At 40.6% G+C, this 16,158-nt stretch overlaps 1 protein-coding gene across 1 annotated transcript in view; it reads right to left on the bottom strand.

Moving 5' to 3' along the window:
• Positions 1 to 7,310: 7,310 nt before the first annotated feature.
• Positions 7,311 to 16,158, bottom strand: part of ebag9 (estrogen receptor binding site associated antigen 9) — a 37,550-nt gene continuing 28,702 nt past the window's right edge. The window contains exons 4-6 of the mRNA XM_068030956.1: positions 16,036 to 16,143; positions 12,380 to 12,471; positions 7,311 to 9,588 (exon numbers count right to left, since the gene is read on the bottom strand). Of these exons, the coding sequence (XP_067887057.1) occupies positions 9,468 to 9,588; positions 12,380 to 12,471; positions 16,036 to 16,143 (321 nt within the window). The 3' untranslated portion in view covers positions 7,311 to 9,467. The remainder of the gene's footprint in view (positions 9,589 to 12,379; positions 12,472 to 16,035; positions 16,144 to 16,158) is intronic.

Raw genomic sequence — 16,158 nt, 5'->3', positions numbered from 1 at the left:
ACAAAAGAACTTAGCGACGAGGATGTTTAAACAAAATCTAATGTTACCAGTTCCAGAAACTTTCCTTCCGACATCAGGAAATCCTTCTTTGTGTTGGGAGCGACGGATTTCAGGGTTCAAGACCTACTTGCTCGCTATGGGGATGGACAGTCCAGATATAGCAGCAAACTGTAAGAAAGCAATACTCGTACATTGTTTAGGAGCAGAAGGACAGCGAGTCTTGGAGCAGCTCACAGAAGATACGTCTATGTTTGATACGGCAGTGATTTTTAGATTTAGATTTAGAGATACAGCACTGAAACAGGCCCTTCGGCCCACCGAGTCTGTGCCAACCATTAACCACCCATTTATACTAATCCTACACTAATCCCACACTAATCCCACATTCCTACCACATCCTCACCTGTCCCTATATACCCCTACCACCTACCTATACTAGGGGCAATTTATAATGGCCAATTTACCTATCAACCTGCAAGTCTTTTTGGCTGGTATTTTTTAATGAGAGAGGAATAATTGACACTCTAGTTGTGCGAGACCCCTTGGGGACGAGCGACCATAATATGATAGAATTCTTCATCAAGATGGAGAGTGACGTAGTTGATTCTGAGACAAGGGTCCTGAATCTTAGTAAAGGAAACTACAAAGGTATGAGACGCGAGTTGGCCATGACGGATTGGGAAACGTTACTTAAAGGGATGACAGTAGATCGGCAATGGCAAACGTTCAAAGAGCGCATGGATGAACTGCAACAATTGTTTATCCCTGTCTGGCACAAAAGTAAAATGGGAAAAGTAGCCAAACCATGGCTTACAAGGGAAATTAGAGATAGCATTAGATCCAAGGAAGAGGCATATAAATTTGCCAGAAAAAAACAACAGACTTGAGGATTGGGAGCAGTTTAGAATTCAGCAAAGGAGGACCAAGGTATTGATTAAGAAGGGGAAAATAGAGTACGAGAGCAAGCTTACGGGGAACACAAAAACTGACTGTAAAAGTTTCTATAGGTATGTGAAGATAAAAAGATTGATGAAGACAAATGTAGGTCCCTTACAGTCAGAAACAGGGAAATTTGTAATGGGGAATAAAGAAATGGCTGACCAACTAAATGCATACTTTGGTTCTGTCTTGACAAAGGAGGACACAAATATCATACCAGAAATGTTGGGGAACACAGGGGTTAGTGAGAGAGAGGAACTGAAAGAAATCAGTATTAGTAGAGAAATGGTGTTGGGGAAATTGATGGGATTAAAGGCCGATAAATCCCCCTGGCCTGATGGCTTGCATCGCAGAGTACTTAAGGAAGTGGCCCTAGAAACAGAAACAGTGAGTGATATCGAAATATACTTCGGGCTAAAGAAAAGTGTGATGATAGAGTGATATACATTCTGCCAGAGATCCCAGGGACCTGGTGAGTCCATTAACAATACGTGACAGCATTGCAGCAATTGGCATCGACATGTAAATTTGACACATTAACCAGTGAACTAATTTGTAATCAATTAATTGAAAAGACCTCAATTCAACGAATTAGGGAACATCTTCTCATGGAGGATGATGATTTAATCTTGGAAAAAGCCACAACCTTAGCAATCCAGATCGAATCTGCCAGGTTTGATTCAAAGAGATTATACACACATGCACCCTTAGACTCAGGGATGCAGACACAGTTTGCCCAACCAACTTCAGTTCAAGGGTTAAGGCCAAGAAAACCTCAGCAACCTCATCAAAATGTATCCCATCATGGTCAGTTACCTTCAAAACTGTGCCCAAATTGTGGAACTGCTCATCGAGTCACAATGCCATGTCCAGCTCGAGGGAAAAAGTGTAACTCGTGTTTAAAGTGGAACCATTTGGCAAAGATGTGCAGGTTGTCACAGAGAAAGACTTCATCAGTTCAACACATAGGGGAGTCTCTTCCTGAAAGTGCGGTACATCCATCGCAAAAAGTAAAGTACCAGGTCACTTTAAGGAGTCCTCAGTCGAGATCGTAGGCATCTCAGTGTCACTTCTTAGCGATGTTGGTGCAAAAGTATCTATTTTGAGTGACAAACTCTACCATTAGCATTTTTCACAATTTTTCCTCACTCCTGCAACAGACACTCTTCACGCTTATGACAACACTATCATTCCAGTTTTGGGGATGATCACAGTTCCAGTATGCTACAAAAACATCACCCTAGACAACTTCACGTTCTATGTAGCTAAAGGCCGAAGCCTTGTGGGGCTAAACCTTTTCGATAGGCATGGATTCAAACTCACTGACCCCACTGGAGCACATGTTAATGTGATTGATAAAGGAGACATGGAAGAAAATGTTGGATAAGGAGGTCACAGCACAGGCAAAGGAGACAGCCAAGAAAGACTATTGCAAATATAACTGTAAATGATGATATCCAGCTGAAGAAGTTTGAGAATGCATGGAAACCTATATTAAAATGCGATGATGTTTCTGATGATTCTGACATGCACAAAACACAGGAACTATTCCGATGAGTGAAAAGCATCCCGATCAAGCTTATGCTTTCAACAATTGATTAAGCAGGTTCAGGAGCTGACAGTTGGTACAGAGGAGAGGCTGAAGAGAGTACCTAAGAGACCTTCCTATCTCAAAGACTATCTCTGTTCTTAGAGAAAAACTGGCAAGTCGAACACTAGGAAATAACTTGATGTGTATATATTTGTTGTTTAGAATACATTAATTAAAAATAATGTCTTTAGTCAAAAGTGGGGGGGGGGTGGGAAATGTAGTGTTTGATTGATCTGAGTTTTGGGCTGTTCGCTGTGCTTGATTGCTTGGGCCTCTGGGTGGAGCTGCTGAGCAGGAATGGAACTGAGAGAGATTTTTGGAAGCTTCCACACAGAACACATGGCTCTCAAGACATGCACTTAAATCGTGTAAGAACCTCAAGTTAATGTCTTGTTAATAAACCAGTTGATTATTTAACACTGTGAGATATCTGCATTGCTGTGAATGAAATCAGATATTACAAACTAAACCCAGTAACCCAGCACAAACAGTGAAGCCTGCACTGGATTGGCTGCCCAGAGGCTTGATCAGGGACTGATTACTACTTAAAATGCCAACTAGTGCTCATTGAATAACATCCTCTCTGAACTGTGACCAGCTGTTTGGGAGTAACAAAGGGGTTGATGTGGATTTCTACTGAAAGGGAGATACATGATTTCATGTTCACTTGCTACTGGAGCTATGAAAAGCAACCTCAGAAACACATTGGGAGGCTTTCTGGGACACATTGCCAAGACTTCACCAACATTTATTCTGGCAATTCTCTGAGGACTTAATTAAAAAAAACTTAGTGCTCCGCTACCTTATCGAACAGCTCATGGGAGTCCCCAAGAGAAAGGGAATGCTTGGTCATGGGCATCTTGCTAGGGGGTCTCCCTTGGTCTGGATGAGGAATTGGAGGAGGACATAAGGCCAGGCAGAGCAGCTGCTGCATGAGTGAGAAAGGAGGTGGGTACAGGATCTCCCTCCTCCTCTGGACCTCCTGTGCCACAACTGAGAACCTGTATGCCCTCTCAGTTTCTGAGTCATCCTGCAACGTGCTGTTGTGTGCCATCCAGAGTACTCCACACCTTCAGTAGAAGAGGGTGCAAGGAGCCCACAGACAACAACATGAAAATTGTGTCTAATCAGCACTTGAGTGCTAAACCCAGTTTTCTGATTTAGCATCTCCAGGCAAGTTCAAGTAATGTTAATCAACAATTAGGACCAAAATTGTGTGCTAAAACCAGGCTTTCAAACTGATGTGTCTTATTAGCACAGCACCCATTTAGCACCTGTTTTCAACCTTTGGCCACAAATACTAATGAAGGCCATTCAGCCCTTCTTGATTTATCCATTTAGACAGATCATAAAATAATTTTATTGTAATACCTAATTGATTTTTAAATATTTGAGGTTTTTCCACCACTCTATCTGAACGTTTTTTGGAAATAATATGTTGGATTAATTTCTTCTGTATGTGCAACAACCTTATATGCCTCTAGAACTGGCCTCTCCAGGCTGAAAAACCCAAGGCTGGGAAATTCCTTGGAGCTGCTCCCCGTTTACCAGCATTACTTTGCCAGAAGTGCGGTGCAAACCGTCTACAACGTCCTTGAAGATGTTGTCGCCTCCCAAATCCATTCCCAGCCTACCTGGAACTCCATGTTTGAATCCCTCCAATCAGGTTTTTGCCTATGCCACAGTATCGAAACAGCTCTCATCAAAGTCATTAATGGCATCCTATATGGCTGAGACAATGGTAAAGGAAGGAGGTGCTAAATAGGTTGGAATCACTCAATATTAACAAGTCGCCCGATCCAGATGGGATGTATCCTGGATTGCTGAGGGAAGCTAGAGTGAAGATAGAAGAAGTTCTGACCACATTCTTTCAATCCTTGGATCAGGGAGTGGTGCCATAGGGCTGGAGGATTACAAGTGTTACACCCCTGTTCAAAAAAGGGGAGGTATAAATCTACAGGTCAATCAGTCTAAGGTCAGTGGTGGGGAAATTAATAGTGCATTGTCAAGGACAAAATTAATGCTCGCTTAGAGAATAAAGGACAGCCAGCATAGATTAGTTAAAGGCAAATAGTGTCTGACTAACCGGATTGGGTTCTTTGATGAAGTAGCAAAGAGGGTTGATGAAGGTAGTGCCACAGATGTGCATATGAACTTTCAAAAGACATTTGGTAACATAACAAACTTACTTGGAAAATAGAACCACGAGGGATTGAAGAGATGGTGGTAATTTGGGTATGTACATGGCTAAGAGATAGGAAGCAGAGAGTTGCAGTTATCAGATATTTTTCTGCCTGGAGAGAAGTATGCAGTATGCTCCCCCAGGTGTCAGTATTAGGAATATTGGCTTTTCTTGTTCTATATAAATAACCTGGACTTGGGTATAGAAATACAATCTTACAGGCTGCACATGGTACAAAATTTGGCAACATAGTAAGTAGTGAGCAGGATAGTACAGTTCAAGAGGATGTAAACTGACCGGTGAAATGGGCAGACACATGGCAGATGCAATTTAATTGGGCAGCACAGTGGCGCAGTGGTTAGCACCGCAGCCTCACAGCTCCAGGGACCCGGGTTCGATTCCGGGTATTGCCTGTGTGGAGTTTGCAAGTTCTCCCTGTGTCTGCGTGGGTTTTCTCCGGGTGCTCCGGTTTCCTCCCACAAGCCAAAAGACTTGCAGGTTGATAGGTAAATTGGCCATTATAAATTGTCACTAGTATAGGTAGGTGGTAGGGAAATATAGGGACAGGTGGGGATGTTTGGTAGGAATAGGGGATTAGTGTAGGATTAGTATAAATGGGTGGTTGATGTTCGGCACAGACTCGGTGGGCCGAAGGGCCTGTTTCAGTGCTGTATCTCTAATCTAATCTAATCTAATGTTGATAAAGGGCAGTAATGCATTTTGGGAGAAACATGAAGAGGCACTATAATTTAAATAATACAATTTTAGGGGTTATAAGTGCAGAGGGACTTGGGGGTGCATGTTCACACATCATGGAGGTGGCAGGGGACGTTGATGAGACAGGGAAGTGGATGGGATTCTTGGATCGGGGCATTGAATACAAAAGAATGGAAGCTATGCTAAACCTTTACAAATCACTAGTTAAAGCCTCAGCTGCAGTATTGTGTAAAATTCTAGCTCCTGAACTTTAGTAAGGATGTCAGGGCATTATAAAACAAAATATGCCATTGAACCATACATTAGGTCAGATGGCCAAAAGCACAGCCAGAGGTAGGTTTTAAAGAGGTTCTTAAAGGAGGAAAGTGTGGTAGAGAGGCAGAGGTTTTGGGAGGGTATTCCAGAGCTTAGCATCTAAGCAACAGAAGGCACAGGCACCAATCAATGCTGGAGTGATTAAAATCAGGGATGCTCAAGAGGCCAGAATTAGAGGGAGTGCAGATATCTGAGGGTTGTGGTAGTGCAGATTAGAGATCGGGAGGGCGAGGCCATGGAGGGATTTGAAAATAAGGATGCAAATTTTAAAATAAAGATGTTGCTTGAATGGGAGCCAATATGGGTCAGCAAGCACAGGGGCAACTGGCGAACAGGACTTGGTGAGGGCAGTAGAGTTTTGCATGACCTCAATTTTGAGATTAGAACGTGGGAGACCAGCCAGGAGTGCATTAGAATGGTCAAGTCTAAAGGTAACAAAGGCATGAATGAGGACTTCAGCAGCAAGGAGCTGAGACAGGGGTGAAGTCTGATGTTCCAGAGGTGGAAATAGGTGGTCTTAGTGACGGCACGAACATGAGGTTGGAAGCTCAACTCAGGATTTAATGTGACACCAAGGTTGCCAATAGATTGATTTAATCTCAAATTGTTTCCAGGGAGAGGGATGGAGTGGGTAGCTAGGGAATGGGGACCCAAAAATGATAGCTTCACCTTCCCAATATCATTTTGGACGAAATTTCTGCTCATCCAGTACTGGATGTCAGATAAGCAATCTGATAATTTAGCAACTGTAGAGGAGTTGAGTGTTGTCAGCGAACATGTGAAAACTAACACTGTGCTTTCAGATGTTATCACAGAGAAGCAGCATGGAGATGAAAAATAGGAAGAGGCCAAGGATGGAACCTTGGGAACACCAGGATAGCAACGTGGCAGCAGGAAGAGAAACCATTCCAAGTGATTCTCTAGATACAATTAGATAAGAATGGAACCAGGTGAAAGCAGTCCCACCCAGCTGTACGACAGCAGAGACACATTGGAGAACGCAGTCATCAACCATTTCAAAGGCTGAAAACAGGTTGAGAAAGTTTATGTTTGTCACAGTCACATAGGATGTCATTCCACTTTGATAAGAGTTGTTTCGGTACTGTAACGGGGCAGAAACCCAATTGGAGAGATTCAAACACGGAGTTCCGTGAAAAATGGGCAGAGATTTGAGAGGTGACAACAAGTTCAAGGATTTTGAGAAGAAAAGGTGATCAGAGATGAGGCAGTAGTTTGCAAGGACAGAGGGTTCAATTTTTTGCGGGGGAGATAATGGCAGATTTAAAAGGAGAGAGGAAAAACACCTGAAGAGAACAGTTATCAATATCGGCTAACACAGGGACCAGGAGAGGAAGTTAGGTGGTCAGCAATTTAATGGGAACAGGATTGAGGGAGCAGGAGGTGGGTCTCATGGACGAGACCAGAGACAGCATGAGAGATGTCTTAAAAGCACATTATTCATTCAAATTCTCATTAGTGACTTTGATGGTTATGTAACACTGCAATGTGGAAAGTGCAAAGTGTGTCTTTGCTCCCTTCTTTCTGTAATCAAAACTGGACATAAACTTAAAACAAAAACATTTATTTTTCAACAAAAAATGACTTTAAAATGCAAACAAAACATAATAATTGCAAAATGTTTTCTCACGCAGATTTGATTTGCCACCAAAGGTAAGGTTTCACAGGAAGTTCAAATGACACTAGCTATAGCGCTCCAAGTTTCATTAAGTGCCCAACTCGTGCTGAATAGAACAAAAAGACCATAAATTTTCAATTACCTTTTTTAATACTATACAATATATTGTGCAATAGGTTTAAACATGGGTACTATACAGACTTAGGAAAATTTATACAATTTACATTAGTTAGTATAAAGATTGCTGAGACGTAAAGCCGTATTGGGAAATAAACTGTTAAATATGTTAAAGGAAACAATTATATTTCTAAGATTCAATAATTACCAGTTTAACAAGTAATTTTTGTTCTTACAGTTCGATCTGCAAAGGCATCTGACGTGGCCACAAGATTTCAGTTTGTGGTTCAATGCCATTACTGAAACTGTTGTAAATAGTTTTGGATATGAGAGATCATTTATTGATTTTGATAATATTTTCACCAAATTTGTTTGAAGTAAAGCAGATTTGAAATAGAACTGAATCAGACAGAGCATGTTACTGCAAGATGTTCAACTGCAAGCTGAATAACACATTGATTGAAATATGCACCCAGTCACACAGGTAATCTTGAATAACTCATTTACAAGTTATTTTTTCAAATTTTGATTAAGGTGATACACATTAAATTTTTATATTTTTGTATGCACTCATTTTTTGAAAAATTGCTCTAAAACCCAAGTACACGCTAGATGAGAAAGGTTTTAGTATAACAGATCTTGAAATGATCAGCACTAAATATACACTAAATGGGCCCAAAATAGGGGGCACCTTAATTATGAAGAATTATATGCTCATTGCCAGTTAATTAATTTTAGCTGTACAATAAGCACCTTATAAATAGAACATTTCAAAGCAGGTGTACAGGAATAGGAATAGAGCACGTAGTAAAGAAAGAAAGTTGGTTTCCTTTCTGATTGTAGAATTAGGCAGCAGTTCAACCTTATTTCAGGCAATATTAAAAATGTTCTCTTAATTGTGGATTACAGAAATAAGACTCCAAATAGGTATCAACTTACAGGAGAATAACGATCTTCCTTTAAGATTCAATTTCATTCAAGGCATCATTCATGTCATTTGAAATTATTTAAAAGAAACAAGCAAAACAGTTTAACAAAAAACAAATTGAAGCTGATTCTGCTGATTTCCAAAAGAAACAAATATGGCAGATGCTGCAGAACTGTAAATTCGATAAAATCTCAAATTTTGCAGCGTTGCGACAAAGGCAATTATACACCACAAATATTAGACACACGCACCAAGCTTATCATAGTTATATTCTTCATTGCTTCCTGCAGAGCTTTATTTAAATTTATACAGTAATCGCAACTGAAATGCTAATTTCCAGAACGCCAAAGTCATGAATTAAAAAAACAAAAATGAGCATCAGTAGCAGTCCTCTATTTAGCTGCTGCCAATTACCCCAGAGCACAGTATATACAAATGCATTTAGTAATTTTTTTATACTTATTCTCTCAGTAACCTGTTAAAAGGAATATATACAGCACAAACTATCATGTTTTGATAATTCATTGACTTCATTGGTAACATTTCAATGTCTGGCACAACAGAACAGATGGATAACTTGTAAATCCAGACAGGCAAAGGAACAGACCAACACACATTTACGCTTAAATATAATTCCAAATAAAATACATTGTACACACAGCAGATAATTCATGTCCATCTAGCTACAAATATTCCTATATTCAACCTGGAGAATTAGAAAAGAATTAAATAATCTACTAGGACGTTTAGGAACTGGTGCAGTGAAGTACTGCACCCAAAAATGCACTGATTGAATAGCTGAGAACAAAATGTGTGTATAGTGTAAATCTTGTATCTATCCCAATGATTTCCAGTAATCCATGAAGACTTCCAAGCATTCGATGGTGACTTGAGCTAAAAAGCATGCTCATTGGTCAACTGCCCATCAGTAGAAATTACTTATAAAAACACATTCTTCAAAGCATCCTGGTCATAGTTGCCATGGCAGGGTAACATATCCTGCTCTTCTGCTGACAGTGATGGGTCCACATATCAGTCACAGTTATGAAAGTTTTACAGCAATTTTATTCTGTTCCTTTCTCAGTAATCTTTGTGCATCCTTCTCCATCTTTTTCCTTTGCTGTTCAGCCGACCTCTTCTCCCTCTCCGCAAGCTTCTGCTGCCTTAAGGTTGGGGGGAAAATAGAAAGAAATGTTAGAGAAAAGGGAGCAAGAAATTATACATTTACACAGAAAACTGATTAGCATCTTATTTAGCAGACAGGGCAAAACTAATACATGGTTCTATTGACAAGGAAACTTGCAAAAAACAAGTGGATGAAAAAACAAACGATAAACTTGTACAGTACGATATGGCATTACTTTAGAGCAGAACTCAGTATTGGTGCTTAACTAGGCATCAAGTAACAGAATTAAAACTGCACGCACAAATCAAAATTAACATTTAAGATGTTCAGATATTTTGTTTCAATGTGACTTTTAATGCTCATTTTTAATTTTTGAAAAGGTCATCTTCAATCAGCATATATATAGTTTAAAACTATTACACAATTTTAAAGTATCAGTACACTCAGTCCACCTAATGTACTAATAAAAAATCACTATGGTTGGTTGTGCAGGAGGTGGAGGCTCAAGTGATAGTAACTCTCAACGTTTCCCTAGGAAGCTACCTTTTGAATAGTATAATCATACAAATGATTCCTGCTCTTTTCAGCTACTACCTTAATATTTATTTTGCGATAATCTTATAGGATGCTAACAATTCAGCTTTTTAAGCCTATGATGGGACACCATCCTTTTCATCTTGCAGAGTACAGACAGGTTCTTTAGTATGAATAAGTTGTAAATATAGGCAGCTTGTTTATTGACCGTTTAAAAAACACACTTAACTTGATGGTCTTCCTATTCATTTCTAGCAGATTTTTTTTGAATAAGCTACCAGGGCAATACAAAATGACCTGTTATGCCAATCTCAAAATAGGCTGAAAAAGCAATTGCAGACCAGCTGGTGTCAGAAGAGTAATGGACATGCACAGAAACACAGGGCTGGATTTTGTGTTGGAGGCGGGGGATTCCCCCGTCTTGCCCATTTTGCGCCCCACGGAGCAATCTGTTGGGCTTTTTAAATCTAAGTTCCAGGAACCAGGATCCCCGTCCCTTTAAAGATGGGGATCCTGCCCCCACGAGCTGCTGGCCAATCAGAGGGCTGGCAGCTCAGCAGTATCGGCAGCACCAAGTGTGGTGGCCACTGCCAGTACTGCAGAGGCCTTGGACCCAGGCCCAGCGCTAGAACCCCCGACCTCAGGTAAGTGAGACGGGGTTGCCAGGGCCAGCCCGGAAGGCCCCGGGAGGGTGGGGGTTGGGGGAGGAGGATCCCAGGGTGGTAAACTGGTTCCTGGCAGGGTGCTCCCTGGGCCATAGATTGCCTATGGAGGAGGGAACCAAGCTCCCCCGCCCAAGCGCACAGGGAGGACGCTTCATGTTTCAAGGCTTCCTCCCCATGTGGCAGAGGTACCCCGACCCCCCACCCCACCGCTGGCAGAAACAGGCCCTTAACTGGCTATTAAAAGGCCACCTAAAGGCCTCAACTGGCCTCTGGGTGGGAAGACTGGCATCGGCCTAGACTGCTCCCGCGAAGATTGCTTGGTGACAGGTCCTCTGCACCCCCATCTCCCATAGGGATACACCCCGCCTCAGAGGAAGACTAAATCCTGGTCATAAGACCAGGTCTTACGGGTGGTCGTACGGGTAGGGTAGACAGAAGCAATCCAGGTTTTTAAAAACTAAGTACAAGGATTTTAAAAACTGACAAAGGCAGTCATGAACTAAGTCAATAAAAATATGGGACCTTAAGAAGGTTAATGTTGTAGTATTCTTAATGAGTTGCAATTTATGGAGAGTTTTTTTTATTTGTTTTGTGGGATGTGGGCGTCACTGGCCCAGCCAGCATTTCATTGCCCATCCTTACTTTTCCCTTGAACTGAGTGGCTTGCTGACTCTGGAGTCATATGTCGGACAGACCAGGTAAGGATTGCAGATTTCCTTCCCTAAAGGACATTAGCGAACCAGATTGGTTTTTACAACAAACAACAATGGTTTCATGGTCATTGAATTCAAATTCCACCATCTTCCGTGGTGGTATTCGAACCCATGTCCCCAGAGCATTAACCTGGGCTCTGGATTACTAGTCCAGTGATATTACCACTACGCCACCGCCTCCCTGGTGGAATGGGGAGATAATGGCAGAGATGCACAATACTTTGACATGCAAAAGGGCAATTCTTCAAAAGTTCATATCAAAGTCTTTGCATCAAGACAGATCAGTATCTACACTAGAATACCCACCAAAAAAAAAAAACTCAATTCAAATTATTAAAATAACCATCCTAATAAAAAAGCAAACTAAACCACAGGATGTCAAAAAACTTTTGGCATCTTATGAAAATTTGAATTCGTTTTTGCAAAAGAATTGAAAAACAGACATTTGTGTGACTACAACACATAAAACCACATTTGAATAATAGAGGAAAAATAACAAATTCCAGTCAAAATGGAGGTTTATGAGTTTACATGAAAATTTTAAGAGGCATCCTCCCTGATCCTCCACTTGGGAGAGGGGGAACTCTTAATTGTATGGAAATACTGAGTAAATATTGTGCTCAAGAACTTTGTGTCCTCCAAATCTGGCCCTTAGTGCATCTCCCACCCCTTTTGCCCAAACATTGGTAGCTGTCATCCATCCAAAATCTCCTCCTTTAGCTTGGTGTCAATTTTTGCCTGACTACACTTCTGTGAAGCTCCTTGGGATGTTTTACTATGTTGGAGGCACTATATAAATGTAAGCTGTTTTTTTAATGTCCATGTGCTTTGGTTAGGGTATCAAAGCAAAAAACAATATTGTAAGCCATTACACCCAACTTATTCCAGTGCCAATAACAAAGCTAAAATAGAGTACCTCAGCACTTCTTCTGCCTCCCAGGTGGCATCTCCTTCCTCTTCCCAGGCATTCGTGTTTTCCTGCCAAGTGTCAAAATCTCCCAGTTCAGGCTGCAAAAGAACAAGTAACATTAGTAATTTTTCCGATAATTAAAATCTATCATGGAATATGGCATTATCCACTATAGAAAATTAAAACTCCAAAATGAAATTATTTTAAATTTAGACATTTCTGAATTTTGCATAAAGAAAAAAAAAGAACTTTTATAAAGCATTTATATACTGCCTTTCATGTCTACAGGCAACCCCATTACTATAGGCAACTGATTACTTTTGAGGTATAATCACAGTACGTTTTTGTAGGCAATAGACTAAGGGAAACAAAACTGAAATATTGGGAAAATTGGTATCAAGATCCATATGAACAATATAGACTGCATTACCCTCCCTCTTCTTAAGGGGGTGAGGGAATGAGAGACAATCTAATCAGCAACTTGTGAAAAGGATTAAATTAGAATAGCGATTAGCCGTCAGCATTTTAAAGGGATTTGATTCCAAGCTTCAAGATATAATTTTCTAACTAACTTAATCCAAAACTTAGATCATTTAACACCTATAGAATTTCACTGGCAACTTCAAGTCCAATTCCAATGATTTTGCTTTCCCATAATTACGGAACATGAATGGACAAGCATACAATATAGAACTTTAAGGGAAATTATAGAATGTTATAACCGATGGCCAATTAAAATGATCTTGTACTGAATAACTATTGGTTTTAATTCTGCAATGAAAGTTCTACTGTTCTAAACACCATGAATTACATCCTAGTCCTGATAAACAGAGTCATTATGGGACAGAAGGAGGCCATTCAGCTCAGAGTCCATGCCAGCTCTCATATTTCCTTTAAGTGCCCATCCAATTTCCTTTTGAAATTATTGATAGTCTCCGCTTCTACCACCCTTGTAGGCAGCGAGCTCCAGATCACTACCATTCGCTGCATAAAAAAAGTTCTTCCTCACATCCCTCATGCATTTCCTGTCCAAAATCTTAAATCTGTGTCCCCCGAGTCCTTGTAACATCATTGAATGGGAACAACTTTTCTTTGTCCACCTTATCTAAACCTGTCATGATCTTGTACATCTCTATCAAATCTCCCCTCAATCTCCTTTGCCCCAAGGAGAACAAGCCCAACTTCTTCAATTTAACCTTGAAGCTAAAAATCCCTCATCCCTGGAACCATTCTGGTAAATCTCCTCTAAACCCTCGAGGGCCCTCACGTCCTTCCTCAAGTGTGGTGACCAGAACTGGACGTAATATTCTAGTTATGGCCTAACCAGAGTTTTATAAAGGTTCAGTATAAATTTCCCTGCTATTGTACTCTATACCTCCAATTATGAAGCCCAAGATCCCATATGCTTTGCTAATTACTCTCAATACGTCCTGCCACCTTTAAAGATCTACGCACATGAACCTCCAGTTCCCTCTGTCCCTGCACACGCTTTTGAACGGTGCCATCAAGTCTATATTGCTTCTCCCTATCCCTTCTGCCAAAATGAATCACTTCAACTTGTCTGTGTTAAATTCCATCTGCTAGCCTATGTCCTGCTGCAGTCGATTTGTATCATCCTCGCTGGTTGCCGCACCGTCAAGTTTGGTATCACCAGCAAATTTTACCATTGTTTTTCAGACTGGAGGATGGTAGACAATCATTTACCACGATTCGCTGTTTTTCTCCTTAAGCCAATTTTTAAAAAAATCCAAACTGACTGACCATGAAGCTCAATTTTGTTAACCAGCCTTTTATGTGGTACTTTATCAAACACTTTCTTAAAATCCATATCCATTGCATTCCCTTCAACCACCTTCTCTATTACTTCATCAAAAAGTTCAATTAGATTTTACAAATCCGTGCTGACTCTCCCTAATTAGCTCAAACCTCTCCAAGCATCTGTTGATTTTTTCCTTGATTATTGTTTCTAAAACCTTATCTATCACTGATGTTAAACTGACCAGCCTATAGTTACTACGAATATCCTTAAACCCTTTGAATAAAGGTGTCACATTTACCACTCTCCAATCCTCTGGCACCTCTCCCAAAGCTAGAGAAGATTGGAAGATTATGGCAAGCCCTTCTGCTATCTCCACTTTCACTTCCTTTAGCAACCTTGGATGCAAATCATCTGGATCAGGCAACTTATCCACTCCAAGCACAGCCAGCATTTCCAGTACATTCTGCATAATTTTCACCCCATCCATCACCTCTATCAATATTTTACCAGCATCCTCTTCCTTAGTAAACAAAGTACTCATTTAAGTATTCTAGCCTTGTGCCTCGAAGCATATATCAGCCTCTTTATCCCAGTCATGCTAGGCCCCCACCTGCCAAGAATGAGGCACGTTAATTTTATCATGAACATTGATTTTAAACCGTTACTGGAGTGAAGAAAGGACTTGTTAAACAGATCAGCCGTGGCTGGAGAAGATATTTGCGTATTAACAGACAATGTTTGGAAGGACAAAGCAGCCATTCCTTGACACATTCAACCCACAATGGACTTTTAATCACCAGACATTGAAGGTGGGGGAGCTTGCGTTCCAGGCTGACTGCTAAGATGGCCGAATACACAAAAGGACATGGTCAAACCAGCTAGTCACATGACTAACCTGCTGGACAACCTGAGTTTTTTGAATTTGTACAAACAATTTGGGCAGAAAGCTGTTTGCTCCTGGACTGAGAAGATCTCTTCTGCCTGCTCCCAGAAGAATACTGGGGCCCAACGAAAAGCAAGATCTACTACCTACAATCAAGGACTCTATATACAGTGAGCTCGAAAAACCATAACAACTCTTCAGATATTGCCTCAAACTTTTCCACTTTATTTTTCTTCTGTCTCTATTTGCATATGTGTATCGCGTATGCATGCTAGCTTAGGGCATGCATGTATCTTTAGGCGTTAACCGAATTAGAGTTTAAGTTTATTAAATTTCAACTATTCTTCTTTGAACCTAAGAAAGCCTGTTTGTGCTGGTTCCTTTGCTTTATAATTGGAAAGCGGTAAACAAGCATTCACCAAAGGGGAGCTAAAAACACGGTGTGTTTAAAATTAAACCCTGTTACGGTAAGACCAGATGAAGGCTGAAAGGGAATGCTAGACCTCTTTCTCACCGGGTCGTAACAATCCCGAATAGGACCCACCCTGACTCTTACTACCTGCTTACTATTTACATGCTGGTAGAAGATTTTTGGGTTCCCTTATATGTTAGCTACCATTCTATTCTCATATTCTCTCTTTGCCAGTCTTACCTTCCTCTTCACTTTTTAAAAACAAAATTGTTCTTGAGATGCGAGCATCAGTGGGAAGGCCAGCATTTATTCCCCTCTTAATTTATTGTATTTCGCCTGATTCTCACTTGAAGAATTGACCTAACATACATCACACACCCCCTTTTTTGTGTTTCATCATATTTGCTATCCCCCTCATCATTCAAAGAACTCTAGCTTTGGCTCCCCTACCTTTCCCCCTCGTTGGAATGTACCTAGCCTATACCAAAACATGTCCTCCTTAGAGATCACCCATTGTGCCAGTACAGCGTTGATCAGTCAGTTTAAATCAGTTTCTCCAGTGTTTTTGCTGGGAGTCATTAGAAATAAAAGGTTATTAAAATACTTACTGATGGCTGATTGAATGGGATGTCCTGTGTAGCTGCTAGTCTACTGGAAAATCCCATGCTGCCTTCTTGAATTCCAAAATTTAATGGTTCTTTTTTCTTAATAATAATCTATGAAATAATAAA

This window comes from Heterodontus francisci, chromosome 5 (genome assembly GCF_036365525.1).
Source record: "Heterodontus francisci isolate sHetFra1 chromosome 5, sHetFra1.hap1, whole genome shotgun sequence".
Classification (NCBI taxonomy): Eukaryota; Metazoa; Chordata; class Chondrichthyes; order Heterodontiformes; family Heterodontidae; genus Heterodontus; species Heterodontus francisci.
This window is presented reverse-complemented; position numbering and strand designations above follow the sequence as displayed.